Genomic DNA, 20,611 nt, shown 5'->3' with positions numbered 1-20,611 from the left:
CACACCACAGACCAGCAGCGTCTGGTTGCTCCTCATTACACACCACAGGACCAGCAGCGTCTGGTTGCTCCTCATTACACACCACAGACCAGCAGCGTCTGGTTGCTCCTCATTACACACCACAGACCAGCAGCGTCTGGTTGCTCCTCATTACACACCACAGACCAGCAGCGTCTGGTTGCTCCTCATTACACACCACAGACCAGCAGCGTCTGGTTGCTCCTCATTACACACCACGGACCAGCAGCGTCTGGTTGCTCCTCATTACACACCACGGACCAGCAGCGTCTGGTTGCTCCTCATTACACACCACAGACCAGCAGCGTCTGGTTGCTCCTTATTACACACCACAGACCAGCAGCGTCTGGTTGCTCCTCATTACACACCACAGACCAGCAGCGTCTGGTTGCTCCTTATTACACACCACAGACCAGCAGCGTCTGGTTTGTCCTGCTCCTGGTATTACACACCACAGACCAGCAGCGTCTGGTTGCTCCTCATTACATTACACACCACAGACCAGCAGCGTCTGGTTGCTCCTCATTACACACCACAGACCAGCAGCGTCTGGTTGCTCCTTATTACACACCACAGACCAGCAGCGTCTGGTTGCTCCTTATTACACACCACAGACCAGCAGCGTCTGGTTGCTCCTTATTACACACCACAGACCAGCAGCGTCTGGTTGCTCCTCATTACACACCACAGACCAGCAGCGTCTGGTTGCTCCTCATTACATTACACACCACACAGACCAGCAGCGTCTGGTTGCTCCTCATTACACACCACGGACCAGCAGCGTCTGGTTGCTCCTCATTACACACCACAGACCAGCAGCGTCTGGTTGCTCCTTATTACACACCACAGACCAGCAGCGTCTGGTTGCTCCTTATTACACACCACAGACCAGCAGCGTCTGGTTGCTCCTTATTACACACCACAGACCAGCAGCGTCTGGTTGCTCCTTATTACACACCACAGACCAGCAGCGTCTGGTTGCTCCTCATTACACACCACAGACCAGCAGCGTCTGGTTGCTCCTCATTACACACCACGGACCAGCAGCGTCTGGTTGCTCCTCATTACACACCACAGACCAGCAGCGTCTGGTTGCTCCTCATTACACACCACAGACCAGCAGCGTCTGGTTGCTCCTCATTACACACCACAGACCAGCAGCGTCTGGTTGCTCCTCATTACACACCACGGACCAGCAGCGTCTGGTGGCTCCTCATTACACACCACGGACCAACACATATTCTTTACATCAACAACATAGGTATTACTCAAAAATTATTGTAAGACCTCTTATACACTATATTAGGCCCAGCCTTTGGAACTTTGGTTTTCCTAGATTTGGCAATGATATTGTGATCACTACAACCAGGCCTCAGCACCACAGAACTACAACAACCAGGCCTCAGCACCACAGAACTACAACAACCAGGCCTCAGCACCACAGGACTACAACAACCAGACCTCAGCACCACAGAACTACAACAACCAGGCCTCAGCACCACAACAACCAGACCTCAGCACCACAGAACTACAACAACCAGGCCTCAGCACCACAGGACTACAACAACCAGACCTCAGCACCACAGAACTACAACAACCAGACCTCAGCACCACAGAACTACAACAACCAGGCCACAGCACCACAGGACTACAATAACCAGACCTCAGCACCACAGGACTACAACAACCAGACCACAGCACCAAAGAACTACAACAACCAGACCTCAGCACCACAGAACTACAACAACCAGGCCTCAGCACCACAGGACTACAACAACCAGGCCTCAGCACCACAGGACTACAACAACCAGACCTCAGCACCACAGAACTACAACAACCAGGCCTCAGCACCACAGGACTACAACAACCAGACCTCAGCACCACAGAACTACAACAACCAGACCTCAGCACCACAGAACTACAACAACCAGGCCTCAGCACCACAGAACTACAACAACCAGGCCTCAGCACCACAGGACTACAACAACCAGACCTCAGCACCACAGAACTACAACAACCAGACCTCAGCACCACAGAACTACAACAACCAGATCAGACTTACCTCCAGCATCTGTACCACTCCTTCATGCTCCCTCTTGGCAAACAACTCTGCCTGTTGAATGGAAAGATAAACACTATTTATTGAATATTTCTACTCACAAAGTGTAATTCAATGCACTCTTCAGTTGCTTAGTTCACATCTAATCCCTCATAATAGTGCCCTCCAGAACTAACCGACAAACTTTGCACCCAACAGCTACCCCCTACTGGACAAAGTCTTTGATACACATAATAAAAGTGAAGCCTGAAAAATGTAATTTGAGGTGATTGGATCTTGCTTGGTGATTTCTGGGAACAGGGTTCCTTGGATGTTCTGGTTGTATAGCTGAGCGCATAGCCTTATATTTAAGAAAGGCTTTGTTGGCTGGGCAGTGGGTCTTGTTTAGGAGGCAGGGGAGAGAGAGAGGACAGGATTTGGCTGGGCAGTGGTTCTTGTGTCGGAGGCAGGGGAGAGAGAGAGGACAGGATTTGGCTGGGCAGTGGTTCTTGTGTCAGAGGCAGGGGAGAGAGAGAGGACAGGATTTGGCTGGGCAGTGGTTCTTGTTTAGGAGGCAGGGGAGAGAGAGAGGACAGGATTTGGCTGGGCAGTGGTTCTTGTTTAGGAGGCAGGGGAGAGAGAGGACAGTAATGTATGCCATTTAGTAGACGCTCTACCAACTGAGCTCCAGAGGACCAGAGGCGATGTGTTGCCGTCTCACCCGCTGTAGTCGTTTGATCTCATTCTGTTTGAACTTGAGGATAGCCAGTGCCTGCTCATGTTCCAGTTCCAGCTGCTGCCTGCGCTCGGCGACCTCTCGCATATGCTGCAAGCATCAAAGGAGAAATCAATTTAATGTAACAAACACAGCGCTTACATAATTACTCTATAGTTTACACACTCGGTCACGGACACATTTACACTCAACACAGAATAGCCGCTCCATGTGCGCACTCACTTGGCAATCGTTAGAGAAAAATATGATATAAATTAAATTAAAAAGTGAGGCCTCCCCAGTGGCGCTGCGGTCATCAGTTGTACGGTGTTTCCTCTGACACATTGGTGCGGCTGGCTTCCGGGTTAAGCAAGCAGTGTGTCAAGAAGAAGAGTGGCTTGACAGGGTTGTGTTTTGGAGGACGCATGGCTCTCGACCTGCGCTTCTCCCGAGTTTGTTACGGGAGTTGCAGTGATGGGACAAGACTGTAACTACCAATTAGATATGACGGAATTGGGGACAAAATACTGTGAGACAGGCGGTCATTTGCATGATAGTTACCGTCTGACTTAATGTCATGACCGCCACAGCCTAGCAACACTACTATATTTGTAGTCAAAGTGAACCTGGTCCTGGGGAGTCAACACAACTTCGAAGTGTGGCAACAAAATACTAGAGATCAGCCTGTACCTTTAGGACCTGCTCTACACTAGAGATCAGCCTGTACCTTTAGGACCTGCTCTACACTAGAGATCAGCCTGTACCTTTAGGACCTGCTCTACACTAGAGATCAGCCTGTACCTTTAGGACCTGCTCTACACTAGAGATCAGCCTGTACCTTTAGGACCTGCTCTACACTAGAGATCAGCCTGTACCTTTAGGACCTGCTCTACACTAGAGATCAGCCTGTACCTTTAGGACCTGCTCTACACTAGAGATCAGCCTGTACCTTTAGGACCTGCTCTACACTAGAGATCAGCCTGTACCTTTAGGACCTGCTCTACACTAGATATCAGCCTGTACCTTTAGGACCTGCTCTACACTAGAGATCAGCCTGTACCTTTAGGACCTGCTCTACACTAGAGATCAGCCTGTACCTTTAGGACCTGATCTATACTAGAGATCAGCCTGTACCTTTAGGGCCTGCTCTATACTAGAGATCAGCCTGTACCTTTAGGACCTGCTCTACACTAGAGATCAGCCTGTACCTTTAGGACCTGCTCTACACTAGAGATCAGCCTGTACCTTTAGGACCTGCTCTACACTAGAGATCAGCCTGTACCTTTAGGACCTGCTCTACACTAGAGATCAGCCTGTACCTTTAGGACCTGCTCTACACTAGAGATCAGCCTGTACCTTTAGGGCCTGCTCTATACTAGAGATCAGCCTGTACCTTTAGGACCTGCTCTACACTAGAGATCAGCCTGTACCTTTAGGACCTGCTCTACACCAGAGATCAGCCTGTACCTTTAGGACCTGCTCTACACTAGAGATCAGCCTGTACCTTTAGGACCTGCTCTACACCAGAGATCAGCCTGTACCTTTAGGACCTGCTCCAGGTTATCCAGTTTGACACGGAGTCTCTGGTTCTCCTTGAGACCTGAATCACGTTGAGCGGTCACTTCAGAGAGCTGTTCTCTCAGCTCCTCATTCTCAACCCAGGTCTGAGAGAGAGAGGGATGGGGTGGGTGGTGGGGGAGAGAGAGAGGGATGGGATGGGGTGGGGGGGAGAGAGAGAGAGAGGGATGGGGTGGGGGGCGGCGGGAGAGAGAGAAAGGGTGGGGAGAGAGAGGGGGATAGGGTGGGGGGGGAGAGAGGGGGATAGGGTGGGGGGAGAGAGAGGGATGGGGTGGGGGCAGGGGGAGAGAGAGAGGATGGGGTGGGGGGCGGGGGAGAGAGAGAAGGGTGGGGAGAGAGAGCGAGTGAGAGAAGAGAGAGAGGGAGCGGTAGAGACACTGGACATCAAGTACTGTCATTCCTCAAGACCAGGAGGAGGGACAGACCCATAAAACAGAAGCCCTTCCAGTCTACTGAAGGGTCATGACAGAGAAGACAGTTGAGGGTTCCAGTTGAACCATAATGTACATTCATTCTGTCATAAATACTAGACTAAGCCTGCGAGAGCCTCAAAGAATAGAACAAAATGGAATAGAATGGCACAGAATATAAAAGATTTGAATAGAGACTGACCTGGTCGAGCAGCTGTGCCTTCCTCCTGAGGAGATCTGCCTCCTCCTCTAGATGCCCATTTTTGCCTCGCTCATCCTCAAGCTGGCTCTCCTGTCAGAGGGAGAAGCTTTTAGTAACTACACCGTAGTACAGCGCGATAACTATACTGTTGCAATCAGTGGAGGCTGGGGTGCCACTTTAATAAATCTGAGGCCGGGCTCAGTGTAACGCCTGGAATAGAATGAATGGAACCTTCATCTGGCTGATACGGTTTCATTCATTCAATCGCAGAGGAATTTCTCCCCAGCACCTGGCCCACTGAGAGGAGCACCTTGAGTACAGTATTTAACAGGCAGCTGATGGGACGAGGGACCCTTACCAAATCCAGACATCCCTTCTGTCTCTTCCTAACTTCATGTTCCAAGTTTTCACATTCTTTTCTCTTCTTGCTCAGCTCACATTCCTGAAACAAGACACCACCACGTTACAGAGACCAGGCCTGAGCATCAGAAACATCCTTACTCAACTCCATACCTGCGCCATATAACGTCACGTTACAGAGACCAGGCCTGAGCATCAGAAACATCCTTATCCAACTATACACCTGCTCCATAGCATGTCACGTTACAGAGACCAGGCCTGAGCATCAGAAACATCCCTATCCAACTCCATATCATGTTACGTTACAGAGACCAGGCCTAGACATCAGAAACATGCCTATCCAACTCCATATCATGTCACGTTACAGAGACCAGGCCTGAGCATCAGAAACATCCTTACTCAACTCCATACCTGCGCCATATAACGTCACGTTACAGAGACCAGGCCTGAGCATCAGAAACATCCCTATCCAACTCCATATCATGTTACGTTACAGAGACCAGGCCTGAGCATCAGAAACATCCTTACTCAACTCCATACCTGCGCCATATCATGTTACGTTACAGAGACCAGGCCTGAGCATCAGAAACATCCCTATCCAACTCCATATCATGTTACGTTACAGAGACCAGGCCTGAGCATCAGAAACATCCCTATCCAACTCCATATCATGTTACGTTACAGAGACCAGGCCTAGACATCAGAAACATGCCTATCCAACTCCATATCATGTTACGTTACAGAGACCAGGCCTAGACATCAGAAACATCCCTATCCAACTCCATATCATGTCACGTTACAGAGACCAGGCCGAAACCGCAGAAACATCCTTATCAAACTCCATATCATGTCACGTTACAGAGACCAGGCCTGAGCATCAGAAACATCCTTACTCAACTCCATACCTGCGCCATATAACGTCACGTTACAGAGACCAGGCCTGAGCATCAGAAACATCCCTATCCAACTCCATATCATGTCACGTTACAGAGACTAGGCCTGAGCATCAGAAACATCCTTATCCAACTATACACCTGCTCCATATCATGTTACGTTACAGAGACCAGGCCTGAGCATCAGAAACATCCTTATCCAACTCCATATCATGTCACGTTACAGAGACCAGGCCGAAACCGCAGAAACATCCTTATCAAACTCCATATCATGTCACGTTACAGAGACCAGGCCGAAACCGCAGAAACATCCTTATCAAACTCCATATCACGTCACGTTACAGAGACCAGGCCTGAGCATCAGAAACATCCCTATCCAACTCCATATCATGTCACGTTACAGAGACCAGGCCGAAACCGCAGAAACATCCCTATCCAACTCCATATCATGTCACGTTACAGAGACCAGGCCTGAGCATCAGAAACATCCCTATCCAACTCCATATCATGTCACGTTACAGAGACCAGGCCTGAGCATCAGAAACATCCTTATCAAACTCCATATCATGTCACGTTACAGAGACCAGGCCTAGACATCAGAAACATCCCTATCCAACTCCATATCATGTCACGTTACAGAGACCAGGCCTAGACATCAGAAACATCCCTATCCAACTCCATATCATGTCACGTTACAGAGACCAGGCCTGAGCATCAGAAACATCCCTATCCAACTCCATATCATGTCACGTTACAGAGACCAGGCCTGAGCATCAGAAACATCCCTATCCAACTCCATATCATGTTACGTTACAGAGACCAGGCCTGAGCATCAGAAACATCCCTATCCAACTCCATATCATGTTACGTTACAGAGACCAGGCCTAGACATCAGAAACATCCCTATCAAACTCCATATCATGTTACGTTACAGAGACCAGGCCGAAACCGCAGAAACATCCCTATCCAACTCCATATCATGTCACGTTACAGAGACCAGGCCTGAGCATCAGAAACATCCTTATCAAACTCCATATCTGCCCCACTGAAATCAGAACGCTGTGGTTGAAGTAGGAGCTTTTAGTGTTGTTGTTATTATTGTTTGTGTTGTTTTTGTAAATTCATAAATGTGAAAAGCCTTATCTGACATCAGACATTTACCTTCATTTAACCAGGCAAGTCAGTTAAGAACAAATTCTTATTTTCAATGACGGCCTAGGAACAGTGGGTTAACTGCCTGTTCAGGGGGCAGAACGACAGATTTGTACCTTGTCAGCTCGGGGATTTGAACTTACAACCTTCACGGTTACTAGTCCAACGCTCTAACCACTAGACTAGCCTGCCGCCACTCTGTTCTGTGAGAAAAGACAATCAGAGGCCTATCTAGAGTACTAGAATACCATGCATGTCTATGATACCATGTCCTGTCCTGTTTATCAGATGCCAAAGCATATTATCATATCATTTTTGTATTTGCCCAAAAAGTGTCTGCACGAATCACGATCAATCTGTTCCGGATCCAACATAAATTGTAAGTCCTTAATTCCACATTGACCTCTGACATGGTTACAAGGTTTTTACCAAGCTTAACATTCTTATTTTATTTCCAAATGCAGTTGACGTGCATAGTCAGTTAGGCCACGCCCCCGTCTCCCAGCAGCAGACAGAGAAATCTGCCTATTTCAGCGTCCGTCGCCACACAGAGCAGAAGGACTGTTGACTCAGTTTAATTGACTGAATGAACACAAGAGCTTAATGGCGGGCGTGTCCTCTACAGAGACGACACAGGAAGACAATATTGATCATTAAAAAAAAGAGCTTGACCCTTGACCTGATTTGTTTTCTCACCATTGTCTGTCCATAGCATTAACACCTGGTTTATCTCCATGCATTGATAAAGCCATCCTTCAGACCACAAGCAACCATTATATCATAACTGGTTTAGCCAGCACTCGATATTCAGCAGTAGGCTTACAAGACTGCACTAGTCCAATTAGCAATGCCATTTCAGCCAAGTCTCCAACAAGAGGTGTGTGTGTATAGCTAGCCGTGACAGGGTTGTATACTGTATGAGGTGAGTGGGGATATAATGTGTGTGTGTGTGTGATATTAATGTGCCTGTTCTTACCAGCAACTGTAGTCTTTGATCTTCTGTGTGCTCCTTCTGGTGGGAGTGGCTCGGGGTGGGGGCGGGCCCCGGCGGAGTTGGGATCACTCTTGGCCCCTCCTCCTCTCTGGGAGTCTCCTCACACCTGGCTGGAGCCTCATTTAACGCCAAGAATTGGGTCTCTGCTGCAACCTGTCAGAGGCACAAACCACGGAGGTTCACAACCATGCCTTAATAACTAAAGCTGACCTGATAGGCCTATAGATTAAAGAAGCTAAAGAATGGGGTAAGGCATGGGCAGACCTTGACACCTGGAGGATTACATAAGACAAGGTAATGAAGCACAGCACTCAGGAGTAGGGCTCGGTAGGGCTAAAGCAGCAACACTAGGCCGAATACAACCTAGACTGTCAGACAGAGGTGCGAAGCCCTTCATTCAAATCTAGGTTCCATGACTAAACTATTTTCCTTTACCTAATGGGTAGATTGAAAAAGAGCTTCCGCTAATTGGATCTGAGCATCTTTCCCCACCTAACAGAGCTGCGTCAAACAAAGTGACTGAGAGAACATAGTGTCCTGTAAATACAACCTGACTGATGTCTACTGTAAATACAACCTGACTGATGTCTACTGTAATATTAACCTGACTGATGTCTACTGTAATATCAACCTGACTGATGTCTACTATAATATCAACTTGTCTACTGTAATATCAACTTGTCTACTGTAATATCAACTTGTCTACTGTAATATCAACTAGTCTACTGTAATATCAACCTGACTGATGTCTACTGTAATATCAACCTGACTGATGTCTACTGTAATATCAAGTTGTCTACTGTAATATCAGCTAGTCTACTGTAAAATCAACCTGACTGATGTCTACTGTAATATCAACTTGTCTACTGTAATATCAACCTGACTGACGTCTACTGTAATATCAACTTGTCTACTGTAATATCAACTTGTCTACTGTAATATCAACTAGTCTACTGTAATATCAACTTGTCTACTGTAATATCAACTAGTCTACTGTAATATCAACCTGACTGATGTCTACTGTAATATCAACCTGACTGACGTCTACTGTAATATCAACTTGTCTACTGTAATATCAACTTGTCTACTGTAATATCAACCTGACTGACGTCTACTGTAATATCAACTTGTCTACTGTAATATCAACTTGTCTACTGTAATATCAACTAGTCTACTGTGATATCAACCTGACTGATGTCTACTGTAATATCAACTTGTCTACTGTAATATCAACCTGACTGACGTCTACTGTAATATCAACTTGTCTACTGTAATATCAACTTGTCTACTGTAATATCAACCTGACTGACGTCTACTGTAATATCAACTTGTCTACTGTAATATCAACTTGTCTACTGTAATATCAACTAGTCTACTGTGATATCAACCTGACTGATGTCTACTGTAATATCAACTTGTCTACTGTAATATCAACCTGACTGACGTCTACTGTAATATCAACTTGTCTACTGTAATATCAACTTGTCTACTGTAATATCAACTAGTCTACTGTAATATCAACCTGACTGATGTCTAATGTAATATCAACCTGACTGACGTCTACTGTAATATCAACCTGACTGACGTCTACTGTAATATCAACTTGTCTACTGTAATATCAACCTGACTGATGTCTACTGTAATATCAAGTTGTCTACTGTAATATCAACTTGTCTACTGTAATATCAACCTGACTGATGTCTACTGTAATATCAATTTGACTGATGTCTACTGTAATATCAATTTGTCTACTGTAATATCAACCTGATTGATGTCTACTGTAATATCAACTTGACTGATGTCTACTGTAATATCAACTTGTCTACTGTAATATCAACCTGACTGACGTCTACTGTAATATCAACCTGACTGATGTCTACTGTAATATCAACCTGACTAATGTTTACTATAATATCAACCTGACTGATGTCTACTGTAATATAAACCTTACTCCCAGCCCCAACCAATTGACAGATAGACCGACTGGGATTATAATCCAGCTCTCCTCTAGCCTTCCTTCCTTATGGCCTGACTTCTGTACACAGTCATCTAATCCACAGAGAATCCCTCCAGACAGAAACGTGACTCACATACAGCAGAGGGAGAGAGAGAGAGAGGAGAGATACCTACCCCCTCAAACTGGATGTAAGTCTTAATGATTCTTTAGAAAGGAGAGTCCCTCCTCGCTTTGAATGAATATTCCTTTAAGATTATAATACACTGCTCAAGAACATTCTTAGAGTTAGGTTTGAGAGAGTCCTTGTGAACCCGTATTTACTAAACATCTCAGAGTGCTGATCTAGTATCAGGTATCCCCTCTTTCATTATGACAAGGCAAAACTGAATCATTATCAACATTCCTACTCTGAAGTCCAGCAGAGGGCTGTCATGACTGTCCACGAGAATCCAAATAGGTCAGATCAGGTTTGCAATTAATAACTTCAATCAGACCCCCTCTCACCCTAAAGGTGGAATGAAAGAACTAGTGGGGGTTAACAACTTACATTCTGTTGTAAAATCAAAGGAGAAGATTCAGCCCTACGCTCTCAAGATTCACCAAAGAAATGTGCTTTGTTTCAACAGACTTTATCCCGCTGAAGCTCTAACACATTCAAAAACAAACACTGGAACAATATTTACAACACAGAACATGGGGAATGGTCAATCTAACAGAACACTAATGTAATTTTGTTTGTTATTTTGTGATGTCATTAAAAATATTATAAAGGAAATACTGTAACTTGGAAAGTATACCCACTCCATATATGAAGTTTCCAGACTCTGCGTTGTGCATGTAATATGAAAAATTAGGAAAGTGTTTTTGTTAAGAGAGGGAGGTGACTTGAAAAGCTATAAGAGAATTTATAGTAGTTATTGCCCGGAGTGAGGTTAGGGAGCGTACCAGCATGTCAGAATTGCCCATTTCGAGCAAACTGTATAACGATGTGTAAAGAAAAAAACACATTAGACCAGAAAAACATGCAGCTGAACTTTGAATCTCAACTCAAGGTGGAGACGATTGTCTCTATACTGACGCTTAGCTTGTTTGATGGCTTTCTCCCAGACAGACTAATTAACTTTTTTGCCCGCTTTGAGGACAATACAGTGCCACTGACACGGCCCGCAACCAAAACCTGCGGACTCTCCTTCACTGCAGCCGACGTGAGTAAAACATTTAGACGTGTTAACCCTCGCAAGGCTGCAGGCCCAGACGGCATCTCCAGCCGTGTCCTCAGAGCATGCACAGACCAGCTGTCTGGTGTGTTTACGGACATATTCAATCAATCCTTATCCCAGTCTGCTGTTCCCACATGCTTCAAGAGGGCCACCATTGCCCCTGTTTCCAAGAAAGCTAAGGTAATTGAGCTAAACGACTACCGCCCCGTAGCACTCACTTCCGTCATCATGATGTGCTTTGAGAGACTAGTCAAGGACCATATCACCTCCACCCTACCTGACACCCTAGACCCACTCCAATTTGCTTACCACCCAAATAGGTCCACAGACGACGCAATCACAACCACACTGCACACTGCCCTAACCCATCTGGACAAGAGGAATAACTATGTGAGAATACTGTTCATCGACTACAGCTCAGCATTTAACACCATAGTACCCTCCAAACTCGTCATCAAGCTCGAGACCCTGGGTACTGGACTTCCTGATGGGCCGCTCCCAGGTGGTGAGGGTAGGTAACATCTCCACCCCGCTGATCCTCAACACTGGGGCCCCACAAGTGTGCGTTCTGAGCCCTCTCCTGTACTCCCTGTTCACCCACGACTGCGTGGCCATGCACGCCTCCAACTCAATCATCAAGTTTGCGGACGGCACTACAGTGGTAGGTTTGATTACCAACAACAACGAGAGGGCCTACAGGGAGGAGGTGAGGGCCCACAGAGTGTGGTGTCAGGAAAATAACCTCACACTCAACATCAACAAAACAAAGGAGATGATTGTGGACTTCAGGAAACAGCAGAGGGAGCACCCCCTATCCACATCGACGGGACAGTAGTGGAGAGGGTAGTAAGTTTTAAGTTCCTCGGCGTAAACATCACAGACATACTGAATTGGTCCACCCACACAGACAGCGTCGTGAAGAAGGTGCAGCAGCGCCTCTTCAACGTCAGGAGGCTGAAGAAATTTGGCTTGTCACCAAAAGCACTAACAAACTTCTACAGATGCACAATCGAGAGCATCCTGTCGGGCTGTATCACCGCCTGGTACGGAAACTGCTCCGCCCACAACCGTAAGGCTCTCCAGAGGGTAGTGAGGTCTGCACAACGCATAACCAGGGGCAAACTACCTGCCCTCCAGGACACCTACACCACCCGATGTCACAGGAAGGCCATAAAGATCATCAAGGACAACAACCACCCGAGCCACTGCCTGTTCACCCCGCTATCATCCACAAGGCGAGGTCAGTACAGATGCATCAAAGCAGGTCCTGAGAGACTGAAAAACTGCTTCTATCTCAAGGCCATCAGACTGTTAAACAGCCACCACTAACATTGAGTGGCTGCTGCCAACACACTGACTCAATTCCAGCCACTTTAATAATGGAAATTGATGGAAATTGATGTCAAAATATATCACTAGCCACTTTAAACAATGCTACTTAATATAATGGTGACTCTTTAAATAACTGCTCTTGGGGTGCCCCAAATCCTAATGAGTTAATTGTTACATGATTCATTTAAATTGGGTAACAATTAAACATAGTTACTTAATTTGATAAATAACAGTCTTCAGATGAATGTTAAAGTCACGATAGGGCTGTGGGGCACTTAGTGTGGGGGGAGTGGATCCAGAGCTGGAGGACATGGGGGAGTGGATCTGGAGCTGGAGGACATGGGGGGGGAGTGGATCTGGAGGACATGGGGGAGTGGATCCAGAGCTGGAGGACATGGGGGAGTGGATCCAGAGCTGGAGGACATGGGGGAGTGGATCCAGAGCTGGAGGACATGGGGGAGTGGATCTGGAGCTGGAGGACAGTGGATCTGGGGGGGGGAGTGGATCTGGAGGACATGGGGGAGTGGATCTGGAGCTGGAGGACATGGGGGGAGTGGATCTGGAGGACATGGGGGAGTGGATCTGGAGCTGGAGGACATGGGGGAGTGGATCTGGAGGACATGGGGGAGTGGATCTGGAGCTGGAGGACATGGGGGAGTGGATCTGGAGGACATGGGGGAGTGGATCTGGAGCTGGAGGACATGGGGGAGTGGATCTGGAGGACATGGGGGAGTGGATCTGGAGCTGGAGGACATGGGGGAGTGGATCTGGAGGACATGGGGGAGTGGATCTGGAGGACATGGGGGAGTGGATCTGGATCTGGAGGACATGGGGGAGTGGATCTGGAGGACATGGGGGAGTGGATCTGGAGGGAGGACATGGGGGAGTGGATCTGGAGGACATGGGGGGAGTGGATCTGGAGGACATGGGGGGAGTGGATCTGGAGGACATGGGGGGAGTGGATCTGGAGGACATGGGGGGAGTGGATCTGGAGGACATGGGGGGAGTGGAGCTGGAGGACATGTGGGGAGTGGATCTGGAGGACATGTGGGGAGTGGATCCAGAGCTGGAGGACATGTGGGGAGTGGATCCAGAGCTGGAGGACATGTGGGGAGTGGATCCAGAGCTGGAGGACATGTGGGGAGTGGATCCAGAGCTGGAGGACATGTGGGGAGTGGATCTGGAGCTGGAGGACATGTGGGGAGTGGATGCAGAGCTGGAGGACATGGGGGGAGTGGATCCAGAGCTGGAGGACATGTGGGGAGTGGATCTGGAGCTGGAGGACATGTGGGGAGTGGATCCAGAGCTGGAGGACATGGGGGGAGTGGATCCAGAGGTGGAGGACATGTGGGGAGTGGATCCAGAGCTGGAGGACATGTGGGGAGTGGATCCAGAGCTGGAGGACATGTGGGGAGTGGATCTGGAGCTGGAGGACATTAGTGTCATATCCTTGTCACCCCGGCTTCAGCGGGTTAAGAGTCAGGAATCAGGTGTCTAATTGTATCTACTTATCTACTGCTGTAGCTGGGCTAGTGCAGCCGAGGCCACGTCTCAGTAACAAGATCAGGGGCAGGTGATCTGAAACCCCCCCTCCTCTTTGTTATTTACTATTTTTTTCTGCAACAACGTCCTCATTCATCACAAATTGTAAGCAAGCTAGTTACAGTGCCTCCTAAAGAAATGATTGACATGGGGGAAAATAGGGTAGGCTATCAGCTGATCATTGATGTGGATCATTTATGTAAATCTGCTAGTTACTTAGCTCAAATTTTTTGTTTTTTTAAAGGCCACTTGGCGAGTGGGAGGGCAAAAGGGGGAAGGTGCTCGGGTACAGGTAGGACTCCCATCTGTGCACGTGCCTGAACAGGATCAAACTAAAGACCAGCCGGTGCAATGTGAAGAAGAAAACCTCTCCGAAGTGACTGCTTAGATCTCCTTGAAGAGAATGCTCAGTGCTGCTAGCCAATTGCTATGAGACCACACAATACATCAGGCAGGTAACGTAACTATCAGTTACTATGAGTTGAAATCCTTTCAAGGAACATCAGGACTGGTAAAGAACACTTAATAGAATATAATTTTTAGAAAACTGTCTGTCAGTTCACCTAAACCCAGTCCATTGTTGCAGGTCATTGCGGCAGTGATAGCAGGCCGGTCCCTTGAGGTCAGATAGGCATGTATAAATGAGGGATTTTGAGTGTTTGCCCACAATGCTGAGGTTCAGAGATCAGAGCCACAGATTATCAGAGTTATCAGGCAGTGTGTCATACAGGTTTTTATTTACTAACTCTATTTTATCAATGTACCAATCGGGCTTCAGGAAGAAGCATACCACAATTACAGCAGCCATGAAGGTTTTAAATGATATCACTGAAGCCATTGACAAAAAAACAGCACTGTGTCTCACTTTTTATTGCTCTCTCTAAGGCTTTTGATACAGTTGATCATGCTATTCTAAGGCAGAGATTGTCGAGTGTAGGTCTTTCGGAGCATGCAGTTGCATGGTTTACTAACTATCTGTCTGATAGAACTTAGTGCACTCAATTTGATGGGCTTATGTCTGTTAAATTGTCTGTCTTGAATGGTGTGCCCCAAGGCTCTGTACTTGGTCCTCTCGTATTCACTATTTATATAAATGATTTAGACAAAAATGTCCAAAATGCACAACTTCATTTTTATGCTGATTATACTGTTATTTACTGTTGTGCCTCGTCTCTTACAAAAGCTTTCCAGAACATGCAAACGGCTTTTTATACTGTTCACCATACCTTGTGTCAATTGAAGCTTATCCTCAATACTGACAAACCTAATCTAATGGTGTTTTCTAATGCAAGAAATAGAGATTGAGATTGTGGTTGTAACATATAAATATCTTGGAATTTTAATTGATGACGGCCTCTATTTTAAATGGCATATTCAACAACTTACAAAAAAATTGAAGCTGAAATTGGGATTTTATTTTATTATTTTGAAGCCAGAAGGAGGTTAGTATCAGCTACATTTATGCCTTTACTAGACTATGGGGATGTTTTATATATGAATGCTTCCGCTCAGTGTTTGAGATCAATTGACACTCATTACCATGGCACTTTGAGATTTATTTTAAACTGCAAAACCCTTACGCACCACTGCACTTTGTATACCAGGGTTGGCTGGCCTTCTCTAGTCACTCGTAGGCTCAGTCACTGGTATACTTTTATTTACAAAGCCATTTTGGGTTTACTACCTTTTTATTTGTGCATTTTTATTGTTCAGAAATGTGGTGGGTACTCTCTTCGTTCACTGGACTTTATCCTGCTAACTGTTCCAAATGTCCGAACTGAATTTGGTAAAAAGGGCTTTTATGTACTCTGCGTCATCGTCTTGGAACACCTTACAAAATACTTTTAAACTGGAAGAACTTGTCCCGGTTGGTGTTTTTTGTAATGACTAAGTGCTGTCTATCTTGGCCAGGGCGCTCTTGAAAGAGAGATTTTAATCTCAATGAGCCCTTCCTGGTTAAATAAAGGTTAAATAAATAAATAGCAAAAATAGACCTAATGAGCCTAATTTATTAATCAAATTAGTCACATTTTGTAACAGAACAGTCAAATATGTGGACTATTTTGTAGTTGAAAAGTACATAGTGATACATAGTATTTTGTAATGTGAACAGTCAATGTTGCACGGCTCTATTTAGGCAGCCAACTGTCTTGCTGTGTGTAATCCTGTACTGTTTTTGTGTTTTCAGCAGCGCCCCATGCTGACAATGACCTATCACTGAGAGCCCAGTCAGGTGATCTGAGGGTGGCCGTGTGTCACCTGCTCTAATGACCTATCACTGAGAGCCCAGTCAGGTGATCTGACGGTGGCCCTGTGTCACCTGCTCTAATGACCTATCACTGAGAGCCCAGTCAGGTGATCTGACGGTGGCCCTGTGTCACCTGCTCTAATGACCTATCACTGAGAGCCCAGTCAGGTGAACTGAGGGTGGCCCTGTGTCACCTGCTCTAATGACCTATCACTGAGAGCCCAGTCAGGTGATCTGAGGGTGGCCCTGTGTCACCTGCTCTAATGATCTATCACTGAGAGCCCAGTCAGGTGAACTGACGGTGGCCCTGTGTCACCTGCTCTAATGACCTATCACTGAGAGCCCAGTCAGGTGATCTGACGGTGGCCCTGTGTCACCTGCTCTAATGACCTATCACTAAGAGCCCAGTCAGGTGATCTGACGGTGGCCCTGTGTCACCTGCTCTAATGACCTATCACTAAGAGCCCAGTCAGGTGATCTGAGGGTGGCCCTGTGTCACCTGCTCTAATGACCTATCACTGAGAGCCCAGTCAGGTGATCTGACGGTGGCCCTGTGTCACCTGCTCTAATGACCTATCACTGAGAGCCCAGTCAGGTGATCTGAGGGTGGCCCTGTGTCACCTGCTCTAATGACCTATCACTGTCACAGCCAGGACACAGCAACGTTGTGTACTCATCATCACATCCTTTACACCTCTCCTTCATGGACATTTAGTTTTTTTAGACAAAAGCAAATGTTTTTTTTGGGAATATACAGATGTTGTGCAAAGAGGAAGTAATGCAGACAGGACCTCTCTGGAACTCTCACACACTCTGGCCTTTTCACACTATCGTGTTGACCCGAACCATACTGAACCATACTGAACCATACCGAACCATGCTGAACCATACCGAACCATACCGAACCATACTGAACCATACCGAACCATACTATACCATACTGAACCATACTGAACCATACCGAACCATACTATACCATACCGGACCATACCGAACCATACTATACCATACTGGACCATACTATACCATACTGAACCATACCGAGCCATACTATACCATACTGAACCATACCGGACCATACCGGACCATACCGAACCATACCGAGCCATACCGAACCATACTATACTATACCATACCGGACCATACCGAACCATACTATACTATACCATACCGAACCATACCGAACCATACCGAGCCATACCGAGCCATACTATACCATACTGAACCATACCGAGCCATACCGAACCATACCGAACCATACCGGACCATACCGAGCCATACTATACCATACCGAGCCATACCGAACCATAACGAGCCATACTATACTATACCATACCGAACCATACTGAACCATACCGAACCATACTATACTATACCATACTATACCATACCGAACCATACTGAACCATACCGAACCATACTATACTGAACCATACCGAGCCATGCTGAACCATACCGAACCATACCGAACCATACTATACTATACCATACTATACTATACTATACCGAACCATACTGAACCATACTATACTCTACCGAACCATACTATACTGAACCATACTGAACCATACCGAGCCATACCGAACCATGCAGAACCATGCAGAACCATGAGCCAAATTTATTTTACCTTTATTTAACTAGGCAAGTCAGTTAAGAACAAATTCTTATTTTCAATGACGGCCTAGGAACAGTGGGTTTACTGCCAGTTCAGGGGCAGAACGTACCTTGTCAGCTCGGGGGTTTGAACTTGCAACCTTCCGGTTACTAGTCCAACGCTCTAACCACTAGGCTAAGCTACCGAACCATACCGAACCGTACCGTACCGAACCATACCAAACCATACTGAACCTACACTGAACCATGTTGAATCATACTGAACCTATACTGAACCATGTTGAACCATACTGAACCTATACTGAACGTATACTGAACGTATACTGAACCATGTTGAACCTACACTGAACGTATACTGTGCTTTCTCAAACCATACAGAACCATACACTGAGTATAACAAACATGAGGAACACCTTCCTAATATTGAGTTGTGCCCCCTCCCTTTGTCTTCAGAACAGCCTCAAGTCGTTGGGGCATGGACTCTAACCAAGGTGTCGAATGCATTCCACAGGGATGCTGACCCATGTTGACTCCAATGCTTCCCACAGTTGTGTTCTTGATATACAAGGGAAACTGTTGAGCGTGGCACCTACTACTAACACCCCCGTTCAAAGGCATTTACATTTTTTGTCTTGTCCCATTCACCCTCTGAATGGCACACATACACAATTCATGTCCCAATTGTCTCAAGGCTTAAAAATCCTTCTTTAACCCGTCTCCTCCCCCTTCATCTACACTGATTGAAGTGGATTTAATAACAAGCGAGATCCATCAATAAGGGATAATAGCTTTCACCTGGATTCACCTGGTCAGTCTGTCATGGTGTTTTTAATGTTCTGTATACTGTCACGCCCTGACCTTAGAGAGACGTTTTATATCTCAATTTGGTTCGGTCAGGGTGTGATGTGGGGTGGGCATTCTATGTTTTGTATTTCTGTGTGTTTGGCCGAGTGTGGTTCCCGATCAGAGGCAGCTGTCTATCGTTGTCTCTGATTGGGAATCATACTTAGGCAGCCTGTTTTGCCACCTTAGTTGTGGGTAGTTGTCTTTGTTTAGTGGCCTGTATAGCCGAAGTCAGCATCACGGTCGTTTCCTTATTCTTTTTTTTGTTTTGTTTTGCGACATTTATATATAATAAAAAACATGTACGCTCACAATGCTTGCACCTTGGTCCGGTCATTTCCACCCTGACGACGATCGTGACGACATACACTGTATATTAATGACTGTTTCTTTGTAACTAAGGTAACTACAACGGCTTTGCAACAGGAAGGAAAAGTACTGCTGCGATACATTGTTTAATACGTTTGTTTTTATCGTGATTTTGTTCTTTATTTAGAAAGCGAGGAAAGCGAGGGGAAAACAAATGAGGTAGTTTTATTAAAAAGGACAGAAACGTGCGGACCTGTGGGTCAGAGAGAAGCTCGGCAGTTCTACCACTAAATTAAACTCCGCCAGTACGTTTCAGTTGTATTTGATCATTGTTTAGTGGTAACCAAGCAGGAAGTCTTCACATAATGACCATGTAATCAAGGTATGGAATTATTGTTATTTTCAAATACAATCTAATTTTGAGCTTAGTTGTGGTCAATTTGCAGTGTACAAATTATTATAATTTTGTTCAGGACCATCCGCTCCGACAAAGATTTGTTCGCGGCTATATCCCAGTTGTCTACCCCTGCTCTACTCCATGATGATGTTTACTACACTACCAACAAGCTCTACTCCATGATTATGTCTACTATACTACCAACAAGCTCTACTCCATGATGATTTCTACTATACTACCAACAAGCTCTACTCCATGATGATTTGTACTACACTACCAACAAGCTCTACTCCATGATTATGTCTACTATACTACTAACAAGCTCTACTCCATGATTATGTCTACTATACTATTAACAAGCTCTACTCCATGATTATGTCTACTATACTACCAACAAGCTCTACTCCATGATGATTTGTACTACACTACCAACAAGCTCTACTCCATGATGATTTCTACTACACTACCAACAAGCTCTACTCCATGATTATGTCTACTATACTACCAACAAGCTCTACTCCATGATGATTTGTACTACACTACCAATACCAGGTCTTGACAACCATCTGGACCCCTCACACCATACGAGACACAGAATAAGAAATAGTCTGATCTGATTAAACCAGTAGTTTATGATATTAATGATGTCTTAGTTGATTAGCTAAAAAACAAGTAAACTGCACAAAATACCTAGTTCATAGCTACTGAGTAACTTAACAACACAATATAGCCTACCTTCTAGCCTGGGTCCATGCGTCCTAAAGCATGATGGGAACTAGACCAACACAC

At 46.0% G+C, this 20,611-nt stretch overlaps 1 protein-coding gene across 1 annotated transcript in view; it reads right to left on the bottom strand.

Annotated features, from left to right (window-relative positions):
- The window catches only part of LOC115126060 (peripheral-type benzodiazepine receptor-associated protein 1), a 132,288-nt gene extending 121,005 nt beyond the window's left edge, over positions 1-11,283 (bottom strand). Inside the window, 7 exon segments of the mRNA XM_065023410.1 lie at positions 2,081-2,131; positions 2,778-2,882; positions 4,313-4,435; positions 4,962-5,051; positions 5,320-5,403; positions 8,343-8,513; positions 11,263-11,283. Coding sequence (XP_064879482.1) covers positions 2,081-2,131; positions 2,778-2,882; positions 4,313-4,435; positions 4,962-5,051; positions 5,320-5,403; positions 8,343-8,513; positions 11,263-11,283 — 645 coding nt within the window.
- Positions 11,284-20,611: the final 9,328 nt, after the last annotated feature.

This window comes from Oncorhynchus nerka, linkage group LG10 (assembly GCF_034236695.1).
Source record: "Oncorhynchus nerka isolate Pitt River linkage group LG10, Oner_Uvic_2.0, whole genome shotgun sequence".
NCBI lineage: Eukaryota > Metazoa > Chordata > Actinopteri > Salmoniformes > Salmonidae > Oncorhynchus > Oncorhynchus nerka.
This window is presented reverse-complemented; position numbering and strand designations above follow the sequence as displayed.